The sequence below is a fragment of the Oryzias latipes genome, chromosome 12 (genome assembly GCF_053564925.1).
Source record: "Oryzias latipes strain Hd-rR chromosome 12, Olatipes_Hd-rR_3.1".
NCBI lineage: Eukaryota > Metazoa > Chordata > Actinopteri > Beloniformes > Adrianichthyidae > Oryzias > Oryzias latipes.
The window spans coordinates 23,643,502-23,662,893 of NC_136248.1; the positions used below are offsets into that span (position 1 = coordinate 23,643,502).

The window sequence follows — 19,392 nt, forward strand, 5'->3', positions numbered from 1 at the left end:
CCAGGTGAAGATCAACCTCCAAGGAGAGATAGTGGACCGGGGGAGCACCAACCTCGGGGTGAACCAGGCTGGCTTTACTCTTCACTCTGCCATTTACGCGGCCCGGCCTGATGTGAAGTGTATTGTTCACATACACACAGCAGCAGGCGCTGCGGTAAAGAAGCAAAAGAAACCGTTTCACCAAAGACAACTGCAGCCTTTTTTGTTGCGTAATCTTTCGTCTTTTGGTTTAGGTTTCGGCCATGAAGTGTGGACTCCTGCCCATCTCACCTGAAGCACTGTCCCTCGGTGAGGTGGCCTACCACGACTACCACGGCATACTGGTGGATGACGAAGAAACGACTCTCATCCAGAAGAACATTGGACCTAAGAGCAAGGTAGAAGCTCTGAATTATTGCATAAAAAGAATCTATACAAGTTGAGACTCCAGATAAGTGTTTTGGTGTTGTTTCAGGTGCTCATCCTGAGGAATCATGGTTTAGTGTCAGTTGGAGAAACGGTGGAAGAAGCTTTCCATTACATCCACAACCTGGTCACAGCCTGCGAGATCCAGGTAGAACCCTCTTTGTGCTTTAGATTACCTATCCCCTCTGAAATCTGTGGTTTGGAATGGAATCTAGCTCAATCTAACCCTTTTTAGTGTCAGACGTTTGAAATGGTTTCCTCCATCTTAACACCGACTCATCCAATTGGTTCCAGGTGCGAACACTGGCCAGCGCTGGAGGGCCAGACAATCTGGTGATGCTGGACCCTGCCAAGTATAAGTTGCGCCCAAATGTCCCTGAGCCGGCAAGCGATGGGTCCTCAACGCATCCCAAGTGGCTAATTGGGGAGCAAGAGTTTGAGGCCCTCATGAGAATGCTCGATAACTTGGTAAGCAAAAAGAAGGAAGGATTGTTTCTTCTTAAGATGGGTTCACACCGGGCTCTAAAACATGCTTTTTAGCATATGGTGTTCACCCTGGACTGTCCGTACCGGATCACACACACATGTGGAAGAGGCTTGGTGGAAAATGTCGAGCGGTGCAAATCTCGTGGCTTTTCTCTTTCACAGCTCTATTCCGACACATGAAAGACTTGGTGTATAATTCCGGCCTGGCACTATGTATATACATAGACTTTTCATCGAAATTGTCACTGAACATGGACTTGGACTCTCTACACTTCGGTTTCACTTTTCACTTTTTCGGTCGGTTAAATCGGTTTCTCTTTGAACACATTCACTCTGGGAGGTTTGATCTGCACCGGGGTTTGTCTGCTTACATTGTCGCATCTGAAAACCTCCTGTAACTTTGGTGCAGGTCAAACAAGTGAACCCTGGGGGGCCTCGTTCACCTGTAAACAGTGTTTCACCTGTTGGATACAGAGAAACCTTCTGCGGACCACAGAGCAGAGGGCAAAGAACGTCAGCGTTGTGCATCACGAGTAACAAAGTTAAAACATCTGACATTGCAAATCTGAATCTGAAGTATGAGTCATAAAAAGTTGGAGATTCTTTAATTGTGGGGAAAGAAACACATTATAAACAGTTGAGTATTTTTGTAGATCTGTGAACAGTTTAAAAGCCTTCTTATTCCCTTAACATTTAAAATGTTTCTTATAAAACAAGAACCAAGTTAGTTCTTCAGTTCATGTGTTTCCTTGATTGTCACATTGAATGGATTTGCACATTATGGGTCATGCTCTCCAGAGATTTAATGGATTTATTTAGTAGAACATGAAAAGAGGAACTGATGGGACATTTCACACATTACTACATAGAGCTATATTTGGTCAAAGGTGGGCTCCAAATGCATGGAAGTGGATGCAGGCTTTGGCAGAACACCGAGGCATTAGCTCCAGTGTTTACGTTCTTTGAATGATCTTAACATTTCTACCATTTATGCTATTATCATAATTCCAACGGATGAGAAAAGCAGCTTTGCGCTGATATGCAACACTTTACGGCAGCTTCTTTTCTACGCTTCAGAATGTATTGAATTTTGGGTAATTGCGTAAACTGTTGTAATGTTACAGTAGCTGGAAGAACGTGTGTCATTTCCTGTCACTGGTGACATACCCAGTATAAAAAGGTTGAAGCTCTTTCCACAAGAAACCCACATTCATTCAGCCATCCTCTGTTGTTTCAGGGCTACAGGACGGGCTATCCTTACCGCTGCCCAGCTCTGAGGGACAAAGGTAAAAAGTACAGTGACGGGGAGCTGGCCCACGGGGGCTACTCATACGGTGAGGACAGTGACTCAGGTGCACGCTCCCCACTGAAACACAGCTTCCAGCGCGGCCAGCGCGACAAGACTCGCTGGCTCAATGCCGGCGGCCGCCCAGATGAGCCCTACGAGGATGGGCCCGACGGCTGCAGCCCCAAGTCGAAGCCTAAGGTGTGGACGAACATAACACATGATCACGTCAAACCCTTGCTGCAGTCTCTCTCGTCCGGTGTCTGCGTGCCAAGCTGTATAACCAACTGCTTGGTCTGTGCCTACCTTATTGTTCATAGTATAGATTTTACTTGTTGATGTGAGCAGGTGGTCTGCACTCAGAGGGTCAGGAGACGGTTAGAACCACAAATCTGTCCATCACTGCCTGAAACGACAACCAACAAGGTCCAACTTTTCATTTTGGTCAAATAGTTCCCATCTGGCTGATTGGTCGGCCTGCACTCTTGGTCTCCTGAGACTCGGTAGTGCCGGGCCAGCTGCTCTGAGCATGCTCACTGCATGTGGAGTGGTGAAATGCTTTGTTGGTGTTAATGTTTTTCCCAGAGGAGCGAGCGGCAGGGGTGTGGCAAGAGTCCTCTAATAGGCAGGTGAATGTGGCAAGAACAGGTGACACCACTGTTGCTGACCACACTGCCCCTCCCCCACGCACACAATGCTTTTAACATGTTTCTGTGCTTCCAGACGGAGGTCATTTTATTTGAGCTTTTACCAGGAGTTCCCTCACAATGCTTTGTAGATTTGTCTGCATTGACTTTAAAGGAGAGAGAAATGAGAGCTTTAATATAGAAAACAAAATGTTATTGAAGTCTCACTCCAAAGGGCTCCCAGTGGCCTTTTAATTAAGATTATGCTGTTTTCAGCCAAAATTCAGAAACCTGTGTCGTTTTCTTTGCGCAAAGCAACCCCGCCCCAACTTCCTGTCATCTATACCTGAGAGCTCTCTGTTTACAAGCTCCCCCGCTAGCTTACAGCCATTACCGGTGCAACAAAAATCACGAGTAATATCGGGAGCTATCCAGCCGTACAGTTTTTGAGTCAAATGACAGTTTAGACGAGGAAAACACAAAGACGCACATGGATTTGTTTGTCTGCGAGTGGATTCATCAGAAAGGAGCGCAGCAGGGAGCTTGTGACCCGCCCAGTTGGTTTACGCCAACAGATGCGCCCTTTTTCCAACTACATTTTTTCATCTGCTCCTGATTCACAATTTAAATAAAGAAATACTCAGGAATGAAATTTTGCTCTGAATTTTCCTAATATACGTCCGTCGCCATGAGAGAAATGCAACAAGAACATGTTAAAAACACGGTCTTCATCAGAGTGGGACTTTAAAGATGGAAGCTAAATGTAAATGCTAAGATGTTGTTAATTTTTTTAATTTTATTTTGAAAAGCAGTCAGAATTGTATGTGTGGTCTTGTTTAACAAAGAAAAGCAAAAAAAAAGCAGGAAAAACAAAACGTGGATATTTTTTAATGAACTATCTCCTGTTGGGAAAGTAGGAAATGTTGTGTTGTGAGACTCTCTCTCAGTGAGTATATTGTGTTCACACCTTCATCTCATCCTCGACTAAACCACTTTCCATGCAGTTTTCCTTCCCTCATCCGGCCTTTGGTTTAGCAGCTAATGACCCGAGCTGGGAGCCAACACATGAGCAAAGCCATGAGCTTCTTCACTGTGATGCTAACTTTCAAAAAAACAATAGAAATGAATGCATGAAGTATTCTCGTCACCTGCTGCTTCTTTCACTTTGGAGCATTATACGGATGCAGAGTTTGATTTATTCTCTCTCCATCATGCTGAGCATTACCAGGTTTAAAAGTTTAGAGTTATAAGGAGAAAAAATCTTTTATTTTATTATTATTTTTTTTTGCGTTTGTTCTATTCTGGGTGAGTGTTGTCGGGGTGTTTTCTCTCTTATCTCTGTTGTTGTTGTATCAGCCTGGAAAATGACTTTGGTGATGCCAGCTCACCCCTCACTGCCACCCTCCGCTTCGTAAGCCAGCCTCATCGCTCCTGTCGGCCATTTGTCACTCCTCCCCTCCACACATCCCCCCTTACCCCCCTTTGAATTTAATTTAAATTTAATTTCTCCTCTGAAACTGTTCCAGGTTGCGATATTTTCAATGTTTTTAGTTCAAATCTGAATCATAATTATTAATTAAGTCCAAAACTTGTACATGTATTATAACTATTATAACATTTTGTATAACAGACTAGTGTCAAAAATAATCAGTTCAATATTTGTGGGTCTTTTTTGTTTTGCTGCTGATTGACACAATTTATTTTAACCCTGGAGAACCCACAAAATCTAATTTGTCTGTTATTTTTATAACACACAAATTAATATAATTTTTTTGTCAGACTTTTTGTACTTTTTCACTCCACTTTTATATTTTTATTTCATTTGGTTCATTTTAGTTCTTCTTTATTTCTTTGGCTGTTATTAATTCCTGCTACCCAAAATAAACAAACAAATTAAAAAAAATGTCAAATTAACTTTAAAATCCCTGAAGATTGGGTTTTCCAGGGTTTGTCAGGGTTAAAAAAAGAAAAAGTAACCTGAAAACTGGGTGCATCACAAACTAAGACAGAAAGTAAGATAAGCCTTGTGGTTTTTAAAAATCTGGTTCACAGATCTGTTTCTTTAAAACATTTATTTAGCTTTAAATTAAATGAGAAATGTACAGCAATAGGAGAAGTGAATATAAGAAATCTCATTAAAAAAGTAAATATATGGAGGGTAAAAAACTGAAAGAAATCAATCTGTTTTACTTTTTTTTAATACAAAACATTTTATGACAAAAAAATGAAGTTTTAATTGAATATGTTTATATAGAAATATATTTGGGACAAGTTTCACATTTTGTGTTTTAATATTTTAAGGCTTGTTATTCTTTATTATTTTAAGATTTGAATATAAATAGAAGGGAAACTGTCTTTTTTTGTCGGTTTTTATGCAAAATTTAACCAAGTTTGTTAGTGGAAATATCTTCATTTATTTCCAAAATAGGTAAAAAAAAAAAGTAATAGAAATTTATTTAAAAAAAATTAATCTACTTTTACATTTTGTGTAATTTTCTTTAGAAAATATCTTACTAGTTTAAGACCCCCAAAGTGGGTCTGGAAAGTTTTAACAAGTGATTTTAATGTTGTGGTTGTATTCCTGCAGTGAAGTCACAGTCATACCAAAACCTCCAAAACCTTTAGTAGTTTTTTATATTTATATATAAATATATATATGACTTTCAGCTGGATAATGAGATCATACGCCACTTTATAAAATCACATATTTCTTTACATTTTTCCTGAATGTGTCTCTTCATGGTTTTGTTCATTTTCACATCAGTCATTTTCATTTCTGCATGACTGTTGTCAAGCCTGCTCTGTTTTTTTTTTTTTATTGTTTTTTGTGCTTGTTTTTGTCATACTGACTCTTCAGTTAATTTTTAGTTTCTTTTCCTTCTGTTTGTAAATTTGTATCTAAATGTGGAACTTGGTGTTACAGTGGTCAAAGGAAGATGGACTCCGCCAGGCTGCCGTAGCAAATCAGTTCATCCCTATGAACACCAACCCAAAGGAAGTCCTGGAAATGAGGAATAAGGTACGGCTGCTTCTCATTGGCTGTTTGAGCCGTGGATGAACTCCGTCACTGCTCAGACAGATTCATGGTTTCTGTCATCAGGATGTTTATAACCCTTTCATGGAATGCTGTGCTGTTTCTAGATCCGGGAGCAGAACCTGCAGGACATAAAGACGGCTGGTCCCCAGAGTCAGGTTCTGTGTGCTAGCAGTGTGGGGGAGCGGACCTTCAACCAGGTCAGTCTGTGGGCTGGATGCATTCCCCACTGAGGCAGCTTCCCTGACCTGGACTTGACGGCGTGAATCACAAACATTGTCTCCAAATCTAGATTAATCTCAGTTTTTGTTCAGTCCAGGTCAGGAGTTGGCCCCAAAACGCCGCATGAACTTTTAAAAAAAAAAACATTTTACATTCGGCTGTTATTCACAGCAACATCAATGAAGTCTGTGTCCATAGCAACCAAACAGAATCCCTTATTCTGTTTACCTGCAGTGCATGTGCTTCTTTATTCCTTTCACATCATGTCAGAGTAAAACAAAATCTGAAAAGCTGCCTCTAATTTCATTTTAGTTCAATTTTAGTTGCAACTAACTTAGTCTTTATGTGCCTGATAAGGCGTAGCGCCCCCTGGTGTGGATGGCTTGCTTTTGCAGTGCATGCTGATGGCGGCAAACCAGGATGAGCTAAAAGGGAATGAAAACCTAAATTGTAAATACATAAATAAAAAACATTGTGACATAGAAAAATATTTTTAAGTTTGAAAACCGTTTTAAACTAAAAATTGCATGTTGTATATTTGAAAGAAACATTGAATTTTTTTTAATTGTAAATCTGAAAAATATATTTTTAAGTTCAGACACTGAAACTGAATTAAAAAAAAACCTGACAAACCTAAAACTGTTACCAAACAAAAAGAAACATTTATTTTTAACAGCTGCTGTTTTTGTATTGGTGCACTATACTGGGTTTGGCCAGCCTTTACTGGGATGTCTGAATCTACAATTCTAAAATGCAGCGCCCTAGAAATTTCTCACAAGGCTTTGCAGAAAACTAGTCAGCATCGGATCTCAGTGTTTTGCGTTTGAATAAGTCTGTTTATATATATATATATTATAAATCATCAGAACACAGTGGATAAAATGATAAAAATGTTCATAATTACTAGGTTTTGCTGTGAAAAAATATTTGTCATATTTCCTATATTAAAAAAATAATTGAAAAAAAGGACTGATCGTGTATGGAAATGTATTAAAATCCAGGTCACTAGTCTTTTGGGAGTTGGGGAGTCGTGTGAGAATTTGGACGTAGCCTTTGGCTGTTCTGGAGCGGAAGTGACATCACCATCATCACTGTCGCCTGATGTCAATCATGTCCTGAAAGCCAATAGGCTAAATATAAACGATAAATGTAGGACTCGAAATGAAGAGGAACGAAAAAAACAGAAGCTGAAAACAGTAGCTGCTTCCAAAAAAAGTTTGTTTTAAATGCAGATTTTCAGTATTTCTGTAAATTGAAAATGTACATTTTCAATATTTCTTACAAGTTTACAATTTTTACTTTTAAGATTAAAACTTTTTTATTTATTTTACATTCTGGTTTTTCATCAATTTTAGGCTGATCCTGATTGAACCCCATCCATGCTTTTCAACAGTTTCTGTGTGCATGCACCTGTGTGTTTGGGAGTGAGAGCACAGAGGAGGAAAGTCTACACCAGGGGTGTCAAACTCATTTTCACGAGGGCCACATCAGCATAGTGGCTGTCCTCGAAGGGTCAGATATAATGTATACATGTAACTAAATGCATTGAAAAATAAATGTAACTACCCCTTAATGTTAAATTACTCAATATTTATTTATTATAACTTTTTAAAGTGTCAATTACAGTTGCATAGAAAACACAGCTTGTTACTCTTAACATAAATCCTTTTAAATTTTCTCAGCTTATTAAAACCCTCATTACTCCATAAGTGAAGGATCAAACTGTTCAAGTGAATGAAGAAAAATAACATAGAACTGAGTTGCAAAGAACATGTATTACAAGTGTAACATTTTACAAAAAAAGGCTGCACCCAGCCTTGCATCCAACTGATGGTTTGATGACAACAATTTGTCTGCATACACACATAAGACCTGCAAACATTGAATAATTACAACAGTAACTACACATAAATAATATCTTATCAACAAAAAAAAGTATTTTAAGAAATGAAAAAATTTTATGCTCTCGTGGGCCACATAAAATGACATGGCGGGGCCACATTTGGCCCGCCTTGAGTTTGACACGTGGTCTACACGTTTAGATATTCCATCCAATGACTGATATTGCTAGAGACGCTGCGCTAGCCTGTTACCATTGTCCAGTATAGGTAAAGTGTGGCGCCATATTGCAAAGGTCTGTAAACAATAAGACATGGCTTAGCAGCGACATTAAAATCACAACAAAATGCTTAATTTTGGTTCAATTTTAAAAAGAAAAAAAAACCAGGACCCAGGTCATGGTATTAATGTTTTTGTACAAGATGCAACATATGAACGACATCCCTTTTCTATAACGAAATACGTGATTATTTAGGAAACGCAATGTATACCTGATGAATGGTTGTGATTTTATTAAAATCTACACACAGACTAAGATTTACACCAACTGTTAGACTCCTCGGTCTGTTTCTAAACAGATCGTTGGGTGGCCATTGCATTTATTTATGGGCCGGTCTGCGCCCGGGGCGACGAGACGCTGTCTGAGCAGGCTGAGAACAGTGCAACCCAGTGGACAGTCCAGGACAGCCCCGCGGACAAAAAAGAGGGGCGCAGTGAGCACTACGGTGAGGTCTGGGCGGCGTTAGCTATAAAGCACGCCAGGGCTTGACCAGCTGGAGCCGGTCGCAATGGACCGCTGTGGGGGATATGAGCCAGTGGTCTTCACTAGCCACTACCAAGGAAATTCTGTCAGTTTCTTGTCCTCCGCTTAGCAATAAGGTTCAATTAAAGGGGTCATTCTCCAAAAAAAACAAAAAATTGGTGGTCCAACCAGAAAATGTGGAAATAGTGCAAACTCTAAAGCTACTATTGACTTTGAAAAAAACCACAAGATCAGCCTAAACGTTCACTATTGAGAGTAAACTCACCCAGGTCTTCCTAAAACGTATTCTAAAAGTTCTCCTTTAGTAGCCGACAGTAATAATTCACTTGTGGGAAGTCGCATCCTTGTTTCTCCAGCTCCGTTTGTGCAATAGTAGTAGTTAGCCGGCATCTCGACCTTTCCAAAATGGCGCCCAACTTTGCATAGGCAGCAAGCTAGCGTAGCACCTCTAGCCTATATAACTCATTGATTCCAACTATGGGATTTGTTTTAAAGTCACTAACACTTAAAAAAAGACAATAATTTACACCACAGCCGACAGCTTCATATTTAGATTGTTTTTGTGCAGATTAAAAAAAGTTCCCTCCGTTTGACTTTCCCCCTTTGTGTGGTATGAGCGTTTGTTGGTGAATGGGAGTCGGCATTCACGGTTGCCTGGCGCTAACTTGACTGCTCGGTTGTGCCCCCTCCCGCCTTCACTGGGTTTACTATTGCAGGATGCCCCTCTGTCTGACTGTACAGACACTATTGATGGCCTCCATGAGTCCGGGGGGTCCTATAATCCTGCTAAATCATTTAGAAAGGTACTTCCTGCTGTAGTCACAAATACTTTGCATCTGTAGTAGTGGGGAAAAAAGACTTAACCACCTGTAGAAAAAAAAAAAGACCGAAATACAAATGTTCAAACTTAGAAATGGATAAATCAAAGCACATTTGACTTTTTTATCTTCTGTTTCATCCTTTTGTTCTTTACTTGCTTTATTTTGAAAGGCTTTTTTTTTTGCTACAATTCAAGCCCCCCAAAAAACAGACATAAAAAAGTAGAAATAAGTCAACCTTAGCACGTGGAAGTGCAGAAAAAGAAAATGTGTCACTTCATTTTGAAACGACAAAGGATTTTTTATCTTAAACGCACCTTTTGGTTCATTTTAGTGCTACTCTTTGTGTGCGACGTCCACTCCTTGTTCTATTATACAATCTTTCCATTTCATTAACCTGCTGTATCCCTTTCGGGGTCATGGGGTCACTGGAGCCTGACCTGGCTACTGTTGGGTTGAAGGCAGTTACACTCTGGACAGGTCTGTTGCAGGACCACACAATCACACCTAGGGACACTTCAGAGTAACCAATCAACCTGTGAAGCATGTTTATGGACTGTGGGAGGAAGCCGGAGAAAACCCACGCTTGGACGGGGAGAACATCCGAAAGGTCCCAGTCGGGATTCAAACCAAGGCCGTCTCACTGTGTGGAGAGAGTGCTAACCACTTTCTCCACAGTGCAGTGCCTCTATTATATAACACATAGCTACATCAAGATGCTAATCTTCAAAGTTTTGAGCGGCATCTTAAATAAATCCTCACCTTAAGCCTCCAGTCTGGTTTGTTTTTCCAGAATCCACAGCCCTGCTGCTGGATGATAACGCTCTAAAGAAACATGGGCTGTTGTTTTCTAGTTTTCTTTTCTGATTACATGATTACTAAACTATTTGGTTCTTGTCGTGTTTGGAAATAAAATCCCTCTTTAGGTTTGTTAAATCTCAGCTTTATTTAAATGTTGTTCTCAGACTTTCTTATTCTGCTATTTTTATCCCAGATGAGTTGAAATTCCAGTTCTGTTTGGATCAAGGCAGACATATAATTATTTCACGGGTCGTCATACTTTTCTTGATATCTATTTTAGATTCTATGCTTTCAGTTAGGGCTGCACTATATGAGGAAAACCCGCGATTTTTGTGATCAATATTACGATGATGATATAACTTTAACCAGTTATTAGTGTTTCTTAAGTAATGATGCCAATATTTAGAACCTCAAATAACTTCATGAAAGAGTACAAAAATGGTTAAATGTTCATTTATTTACAGAATAATCCCTGAGGATAAAGAAATTATTTCTCATCATTTTTATTACATTCTTTGTCGTTTTACCACCTTTTCTTGTATCTCTGTAAGATCAGGAGCATCTTTTATCTGTGCTGTAATGTCACTGTCCTTGGATTTTTCACGTTTTCTAATAAAAACCCAAAGTTTTTCCCTGCTGCTGCAGCTACGCTCGCTCCAGTTTAACAGAAGCTCCTCATGCCTCCTCTTCCTCTGTGTGTCGTGCAGGGCGAGCTGGTGACTGCATCCAAGGCCATCATCGAGAAGGAGTACCAACCCAAGGTGATCATCAGCAAACAGGGTCCAAACCCCTTCACCAAACTCACCGACCAGGAGCTGGAGGAGTACCGCCGGGAGGTGGAGCAGAAACATAAAGGAGGTGAAGGTAAATGGATACAAATCGGCTGCACCAAATACTCATTAATGTTAAGATTCTTCAAGGTTTCTGAGTAAATGCAGCAAATGGGGGGGAAACACAACTTTATTTAGTGTTAATTAAGTTTGCTCAGGAATTGTTTTAAATACAACTTTTTTTAAATTGGCAATATCCCCCTAAAATCTAACGGGGATCATCTTCTGTGTCATTTTAAATGCCTTAATTGATGTTTCCAGCTCTAAAATTGGATGTGTCACCTCTTGGCTCCACGCAGACTGGTCAAATTGTCATGTTATCTCTCCACATACAAACACTGGCTCGGCCTCGCAGCGCGGCGCCAGCAGGATTGTAGGGAGGGCTCAGCCTGTCCAGAGCCGCAGCTTTCAACCCAGTCCCCCAGCTTAGAAAAAGCTCGGCCTCCAGCCCCCACGCCGGCCTCCCAGCAGAGCTCCCCCTCTGAGGGTGTCTCTGGAGGGCCCCCTTTAGCAGACTCTGCAGGGACAGTAGCGGATGATGTTTTCTCCACCGCTGACGAAGCTCCGCCGGCTCCAGAGTCCCCGCATAAGGAGTTCTACAGTGCGGTGGTGCGGGCCCTCAGCATGGACTCGTCGGTGGTAAAAGCGGGGGAGGCAGGTCAGATGAACCGGAGTCTCGCCTAAGCTGTGGCCTTCCCTGGTTCCCTGCTCCGCCCCGGCCCGGCCCGGCCCGTCGTACCTCCCGCTGCTGCACCGGGGGTTTGGGAACCCCTCCCTGCTGTCTTTTCCTTTCAGGTCTGGAGCCTGCTGCCATGATTTAAACGTGTGCAAGCACGCTCCTCACCTGCTCAGCCCGGGAGGCTTTTGCTTGATTGTTTTTCCCCTCGTCTCCGATGTTAACTTAAAGACCCACTCCGATCATCTTTTGATAAATTGTTCCCAGAGGTCTTTTGATTACGATTATGCTGTTTTTAGGCTAAATCAAAATACCTGTGTTGTTTTCTAGGACATAGTTTCTGCAGAGCGGAGGGGTTCATTAGAAATTCGCCTCTGAGTTGTGGGTGGGACCGTTGGCACAGATGAACCCCGCCCCCTTTCCCCTCCCTGTTGCTTAGGGCTGTATGTCTCGGACGACATGTCACAATCTTTTTCAGTGACCTTTTTTCCTTTTATCTGCTCCAGATTCTCAAAGTAAGAGTGAAAAGGCAATTTTGAGTTTAACCATCTTGATACATGTCCTCCATCTTAAGTAAAATGCTAAACACATTTTCCATCGAAGTGGGTCTTTAAGGCATCAGAGCTTTGGCAGACTCTGGAAGCTTACTGATCATCACTGTTGTGATTGGAGAGCTGAGGAGAGCCACCGGCTCTTTAAAGCTTCACACTTGAGTTAAATAAAGCTTTTTCTTAGCGAAGTGAAGCTGCGTCAGACATCCGATCAGACCATCACTCATGTGGGAAAACGGATCGTGGCCTTCCTTCACTAAACCTGTGCGGGTTTATGTTTCTGTTGGTGTCTTCTCCCCCCTTCTTACCTCCACTTCAGCCAGCTGTTTGGGAGTTTTTAACAGATTTGAACCAGTTTGCCGCCTTTTCCTGATCAAAGCTTTTCCTGGTTTGGGTTTTGATTTTCTTCCCCTTTTTGTTATAGTAAAAAATGTTTTATCAACGTTTCTATTTTGATAGAATTTGTTGATTTTCTTTCAGATCCAGAACAAGTAGAATGCGAGGAGGAGAAGGGCTCGAAGCCCACATCCACCCCGCCCAGCACCCCCATCAGAGCGGAGGAAGGTAAGTCGGCCTGACGCCTGGCTCTCAGCTGCCTGGTTGAGCATGACTTTGTGGTTTCAGGGTGACTCTGATTCTCTACTTCTATCCGCTCGTCTTTTGTGGTCTTTAAAACTACTGCAACTGTTGTGCTGTGTTTCTGTAATAACAGGCCAAAAGGATTTTTTAATTTCCTGTTTTTACCCCTAAACCTGTTGAAATTCACATTTAGAAATCAAAATCCTATTAAAAGGCACAAATGGTGCTTGTTTTTTCCTTTACTTTTAATGTTGTCTAATGTCAATATGTCTGTAGAACGGCACTGATTTTTTTCTTTCCCCCCTTTTTAACTCCAAAGAGTTGATATTGTTTTAAATAAATTCCTGTCGATCCTCTAAGAATTTACAGTTATAGTAAAAGGTTATGTAGTTTTGGACACAAAAGTTGTATATTTGTATAAACCCCTTTTGTACTTGAGGCTAAACTTTATATTTATTCAAAAGAAGAATTTCATTGTTAGGCTCCGCCCCCGCTGAGGCAAAGTCTCTTCTAACTGCTCAACCTTTTTAGGGTTTTTTCCACGTTGCAACTACCTTTTTAGTTTTCTTACATTTAGAAGAAAAGATTCCGACTGTCTGTGTACAGTAACACAGGTGTGCAGGTGGAGATTTGTAACCATCAATTAATGTTTACATTTTTGACAAAGCAATTGAACTCTAGAGTTGTCATTTGTCTTCAGTCTAAAGGTATTTGTTGACTAAAATTAAAAAATTACGAAAAAATTATACTTGAACTGTTAAAAACGTGTATCAAACATCGGCCTTCGTTTTTTCAGCAGACTTCTGGCCAAATGAAACCTACCGATTTCGCCCTAGAACACTTTCGCTATAAAAAACGACACCATCACTTTTGCCGGGTTAGTTTTAGCCGATATAGAATAAACCGAACAAAGATTACATTTTTAATAAAAAATAAATCGAAACATGACATGATAAATTTAAGTAGTTTTCTTTTATTTTCAACTGGTATGTATAACAAAATGAAAAAGAAAAACATAGGAAGTTCCTAAAAACTTTAAAAAATTACTGAAAGATTAGAAATTTAAGAACAAAAAATTCCTAAAAGAAATAATAAAATGATAATAGAAACTTGGTCCTTGGTCCACCCATTCCTGGAACATGTGAGACTTCCCTGGTGAAGGCACAGACTCCTTGACACACGAAAAATTGAAATTCGTGTAAATAGTTTTGCACGGGTGAAAACCACCCGGCAATAGTGCTCTAGGATTAAAAAGAAACTTTGAAGAAAATCCATCACAAACTTTTATTTTTTTTATCTGTCCTCTATAAAGTAGCATGAAGAAAGCAAAAGTTTCACTGTGGTACATGAAAAATAAACTGCATCCACTGCTTTCTTGTTTAAAAATCCATTAATATCTATTAAGAACAAAAACACATGCCATATTATGTAGATTCAGAAAGTGTAGTTTTACTCTTTATTATAAATAAAATAATTTTACAAATAAAATTGTGTTGGTTAGTGGTAATATTTTCCATCCTATCCTGTGTAGTGTTATACTGCCCCATGCAGGTTTAACACAAAAACTATAATAAAACATTACATTTCATAATGATAAAAAAATGTTTTTATAGCAAGGATAGATCACAAAGCAGACATTTCCTTTTTATTTTTGTCCCTCTTGGTCTTTATTACAATTGGATTACACCGATATGGGTGGGGTAAAAATGGGTGTTCCTTTTCTTTCTGTATATATTGTTTGTTTTCTTTAAAAGCTACCTTGGAAGTATAAAGGGGATTGGAGGTTTCAGGTGTAATCTAAAAGCAAAAAAAGTATTTTATAACCTGTATCTTTGTTCAATGTGTCCTCTCCACTCTCGCTTACATCCTCCATAGTTTTTCTTTTTATTTTGGGTTGAAGATGGGAAATGTATCAAGGATGGTTCACAACCATTCTGTTATTTTCAATCTTCTAACTTTTTCCCACCATTTTGAATTTTTTTTTGTTTGTTTGTTTTAACTCAGTGCCTGTGGTTTGACCTGCATAGACATTTGTTTCTACTTGTGCTTTTTTTTTCTTCTTTGTGGCTGCGATTTCAATCAGGAGATGGAAATGCAAAAGAGTACCTGTTACCATAGTAAGTATGCACTGCTCCACCTCCTCGCCATCCTTTTTGATTACCCATCAGCCTCCACGCTCGTGTCTGCATGGCTTCAGTAGCAGAGCTGTCGTGTGACCTGAACTAACTCCTTCCTCTGTTTGAGTCTTCACTTCAAACTCGGGCGCAGTGGGGGTTATTTCAGAACAGACTCTTCAAAATAAAAGTCCCTGTTTCTGCACAAATCCTTCACCGTCAGATTCCATTCACTTCCATTGAAATAAAACCAGAAGAAGTCCTGAAGTAGACCTCACTGCTCACTCTTTGGTTAACCTCTCCTTTCTGTATTCTTTCTTTGTAAAAAGCTCCACACCCTTTTTTCTGACTGTTTATATAACTGTTTGTACCTTTTTTTTGTGTCTGGGTGACGACGGTTTGAGAAAATGTGGAAATGTTTGTCTTGCAGACGGGTCCTTTAGCAGGTACATCAATCATTTGTTGGCCTGTGGCTTTCTAACCAAACTGGCTGCTGTTGGTTGAGCTTGAAGGCGTGGGTGAAGCCTGGCTGGCTGTGTGCTCCTCGGTCTCCTTTAACTTCAGTGTCTGGAGTTGGGCTTCACTGCTGTTGTGGCGTGAAACCAGGAGGCTGCAGTGTGTTTTCTCCGGGTTTGTTGCTGCTCCTCTGTGGACTGTGGCAGCTTGCAGCTCTGTTTGGATGTTTTTTCTGTCTTGGATTGAAGCCTGCTGTCTGGATGTGTGACAACTTCAGGGAGTCATTTTAAAAAAAATATATTTTTGCAGATTGTTCCAATAGTGTTCTAGTCGTTGTGTTGTCGCAAAATTTTTCCTTTAAAAAACCAAAACTTTAACATTTGAACTTGTTGCAGAAAAACTAATTTATGATTAAATGTATCAAACTAACATTAAACTAGGGATGTCCCAATCCGATCGCGTAGTTTCAGACTATCAAAATTCGATGCTGTCTCCTGATCAGAGATTAGATGTCTATTTTATTCTTATTATAAAGATCAGCACTTTATATTTCAAGCTTGTTTTTTTGTCAGGATATCATGAGCAAATCACAACACTTTATTACCGTAAAATGCAGCAGGAGGCGTACAAATCAGTTTGGTAAAGTTAGCATAATATTGGAAGATTTGGACCTCTGGACCCAATAAGGTCTTTTGGAAAATGTTTAAAACTGACATCAAGTGTCTCTATTTGTTTGTCTTAACTCTAATAATGACCTTTTAAAGGCAAAAGGTTTGTTGATTTTATTTTTAGCGAGAGTCAAACCGAGAAACGGCAGTAAGACGGCTGCTAAGGGACCGTCTCTGCAAGGTTCAAGTTCTAGAAAAACTGATCTAAAAAAAGAATCCCATAATGTCTCAAAATCAACCCACACTTATAAATGTTACATTAATGATTAACATCATCTTATTTGTGCTACTACAACGATGTGAAATGAAAGTCATCATTAATTGTTACATTTATTATGGAAATGTGGATCGTGATTAATCAAAAACTTTCAATATTTCTAAGGATCCTAAAGCTACAGTCCCCAAACTTTGTCACATTGATATTTAGCATCTATTTTTACTAGTTCATTTAGTTAATGTCTTATTTCTGGCTTATAGTTAAACTATTTAAAGCTGATTGTTCAAGCTACTCTAGAGAAGTGCTCTGTTTGAACATTGAATGACGAAAGAGGTTAATATATTATTATCATTATTGTTTTTAATGTGTCACAGAAGTCAGGACTTGATATCTATCTGCCGGTACTTAAAATCAAATGACTTGGATTCAGTTTGAGGCCAATGTGATGGGGACATCTCTAAAGAAAAAGTACCCGCTGGGTTTTTGCTTCCAGAATCCAGAGTAAAACTCTGTTTAAGCTGCTGGACGAGTGTGAGCTCAGAACTTACTGCTTTATGAGAGCTGCTCCAGTTGACACTTTTTGGGGGGGGGGGGGGTGTTTGGTTTTTTATGCTGTGTCTTTTTCATTGTACTGTTTTTGCACACAGGGTTCAAATGAGCAAAGGAACTGCTCTGGTTAAGCTTTTCCTGTATAAATGAAGGTAAAAGCAGCATGGAGTCCAGAGAATGACGCCGTGTTTTCAGAAGACTAGATTTGATGTGCATCTTCGGTTTCAGACTAAACTGTCAGATTTTAAGCTTTGAAACGGTTTTTAAAAAATAAAGTTGTGCAGTGACCGCTTTTACTGAGCAAAGAGTTGCAGTTTCAAGTTTTCTCAGTCCGTTTGTCCTCCCGGGTCTAAAACCTGTCTCTCCCCCCCCCATCAGAATCCCTGCCAGAACAAACCTTTAAGGATGAGGAGAGTGATGCAGCCACCCTGAGACAGACCCTGCCAGACCTCACGCCAGACGACCCCTCCGACGCCCCAGCGCTTCCCGCCGAAGACCCTGCCGCCGCACCTGCCGCGACCGCCGCAGACGCAGCCGAGGGGGAGGGGCCCGCTGAGGCCGAGGACCAGGAGGGGGAGGAGTCTCCCAGCAAATCCCCCTCCAAAAAGAAGAAAAAGTTCCGCACTCCCTCCTTCTTAAAGAAAAACAAGAAAAAGACAGAACCCTAGATCGGAATAAGCTGAATCAGACCCAGAAAGCTCACATTTTTTTTCTCCTCTTTTATAATCGCACCCTTTAACCTCCAGTCATGCTTTGTGTTGTTTTGATATCATTTGCTGCCAGCTTATTAACTGTTTTCCTTGTTAGTTTGTGCCAATTTTGAATTTTGAATACAATGTGAAAATGAGTGCATAAAGGTTTTTAATGCATAGATGCTTTTAATTGTTAAGGATGCAGGTTATTTTCTCTTTTTTTTTTTGTCCACTCCTCCTGGCCTTTGATGCATGTTCCATGCTGGCTCGCACTCTTTTCTTTAGGAATTTAATCATTGTAACCACTAGAATGTATTGGGATTGTATCAAATATGTAAAGTGTCTTCTTAAAAAATGAAAAAGAAATTTAAAAAAAAGCAAATGTTATAGTAAATTCTGATAACTATGAAGTGCTACTCGTATCTGCAGAAGTGGGTGCTTGTCTACATGCATGTGAGCTGAGCAGGACGGCCACATTTGGGCTTTTATTTTGAAAAGGCTCACTATACATTGACCTATTAAAATCCACTTCCTTGTCCATATAACAATTAAGGAATCCTTTGGTCTTTGTGGGATGTCTGGTCAATTATCACAGTTTTTCTTTCCCTTTTAAATTCATAAAAATATAATTTGTATTTGTGCAGTTTCTGTCGGATTCTTATGATAATTGGACAACAGCGCACCAGTTGAGGTTTATGCTGTTGGTCCTAATTATAAAAGGAATGTTGACTGTTTTTTTGTATTTTATTTTCTTTTTTTCATGTGGAAAATCATAAAACAATAGCAACACTACTTATTGTATGATGGACTTTTCACCTGTTTTTTAATTAACATCTCAGAGTGAGGAATCACTGTCACCTCCCCTCTCCTTTAATTTCTTACTTGGTTTAAGAAACACTATTTGTAAGAACAGCATTGCAATCAAACGTGGCTCCCTTTTTAACTTCAGTCATCTTTTTTTTTTAACTCCATGGGATTCAGAGCAGTTCATCTTAGGTTTGCAGGGCATTAATACCAGACCATCTGCTGTGCTGTACTTCAGTTAGGATAAGCCTTCTTTTCTAAATGGTAGTCTTTCTAAAGGCTGTGATGAACAAAATTAATTTGGAAGTGTTAAAAAAGAAGCATTGCATGAAAGTAAAGAATTCCTAAATGACTGCAGTAAACAGCTTAGTGTCTTAATTAAATGGCAACACCAAGTCGTTTTTTTATTATTTTATTTTCTGCTGACTACTTCTTTATTTTTTCTTTATTTTATTCTTTATTTTACTTTTTATGTTTTTGTTTTGAAGTTCAAATGTTACAGAATTCATCTATGTTCACTTCAAATGTCTCAGTATTCCTTTTCCGGACTTAATACTCGATATATTTTTTTGTTTGGTTTTGTCATTGTTCTGCCATAATTACAACCATGAATAAACACAACCTTGAAAAGTACGATTGTGTTGATTCTTGTGTAACTGGGACGTCTGGTGTTGCATAATAAGTTTTTTTGTTTTATCAGTTCATTGATCACCTCTAATTTGCAATATGGATTTTGTGGGATTATTAGCATGGGGGTTTAGATCTTTATCAGAAAATGTAGTGTGATATTCAAAGACACTTTTTCTTTTATTTTTGTAGAAAGTCTGGGTTTAAATAAATAGTGACATTCAATCATTGATTAGTGTTTTTCAAGCAATTTACATCAGAAATAACAGTAATACAAAAAATAGTTAATACTGAAAATAAATAAAAGTTTACTGTTTATCTTGACATTGTAATTACCTCTAATCATACAT

At 39.6% G+C, this 19,392-nt stretch overlaps 1 protein-coding gene across 37 annotated transcripts in view; it reads left to right on the forward strand.

Moving 5' to 3' along the window:
• The window catches only part of add1 (adducin 1 (alpha)), a 30,815-nt gene extending 11,767 nt beyond the window's left edge, over positions 1 to 19,048 (forward strand). The window contains exons 6-20 of one of the 37 annotated variants that reach the window (XR_013659405.1): positions 5 to 154; positions 234 to 377; positions 455 to 553; positions 700 to 873; positions 2,129 to 2,470; positions 5,726 to 5,821; positions 5,944 to 6,036; positions 9,377 to 9,463; positions 10,987 to 11,143; positions 11,465 to 11,767; positions 12,817 to 12,900; positions 14,999 to 15,032; positions 15,460 to 15,475; positions 17,018 to 17,071; positions 17,298 to 17,372. Coding sequence is in view for 25 of the 37 variants with exons in the window: in XM_023960935.2 (XP_023816703.1) it covers positions 5 to 154; positions 234 to 377; positions 455 to 553; positions 700 to 873; positions 2,129 to 2,470; positions 5,726 to 5,821; positions 5,944 to 6,036; positions 9,377 to 9,463; positions 10,987 to 11,143; positions 11,465 to 11,767; positions 12,817 to 12,900; positions 17,298 to 17,587 (2,019 nt within the window). In the remaining 12 variants the exon portion in view is untranslated. Of the gene's footprint in view, positions 1 to 4; positions 155 to 233; positions 378 to 454; positions 554 to 699; positions 874 to 2,128; positions 2,471 to 5,725; positions 5,822 to 5,943; positions 6,037 to 9,376; positions 9,464 to 10,986; positions 11,144 to 11,464; positions 11,768 to 12,816; positions 12,901 to 14,998; positions 15,034 to 15,459; positions 16,097 to 17,017; positions 17,072 to 17,297 lie in introns of those variants that run through there. The other 36 variants (XR_013659407.1, XR_002874313.2, XR_013659406.1 and 33 more) reach the window with 36 other exon arrangements.
• Positions 19,049 to 19,392: the final 344 nt, after the last annotated feature.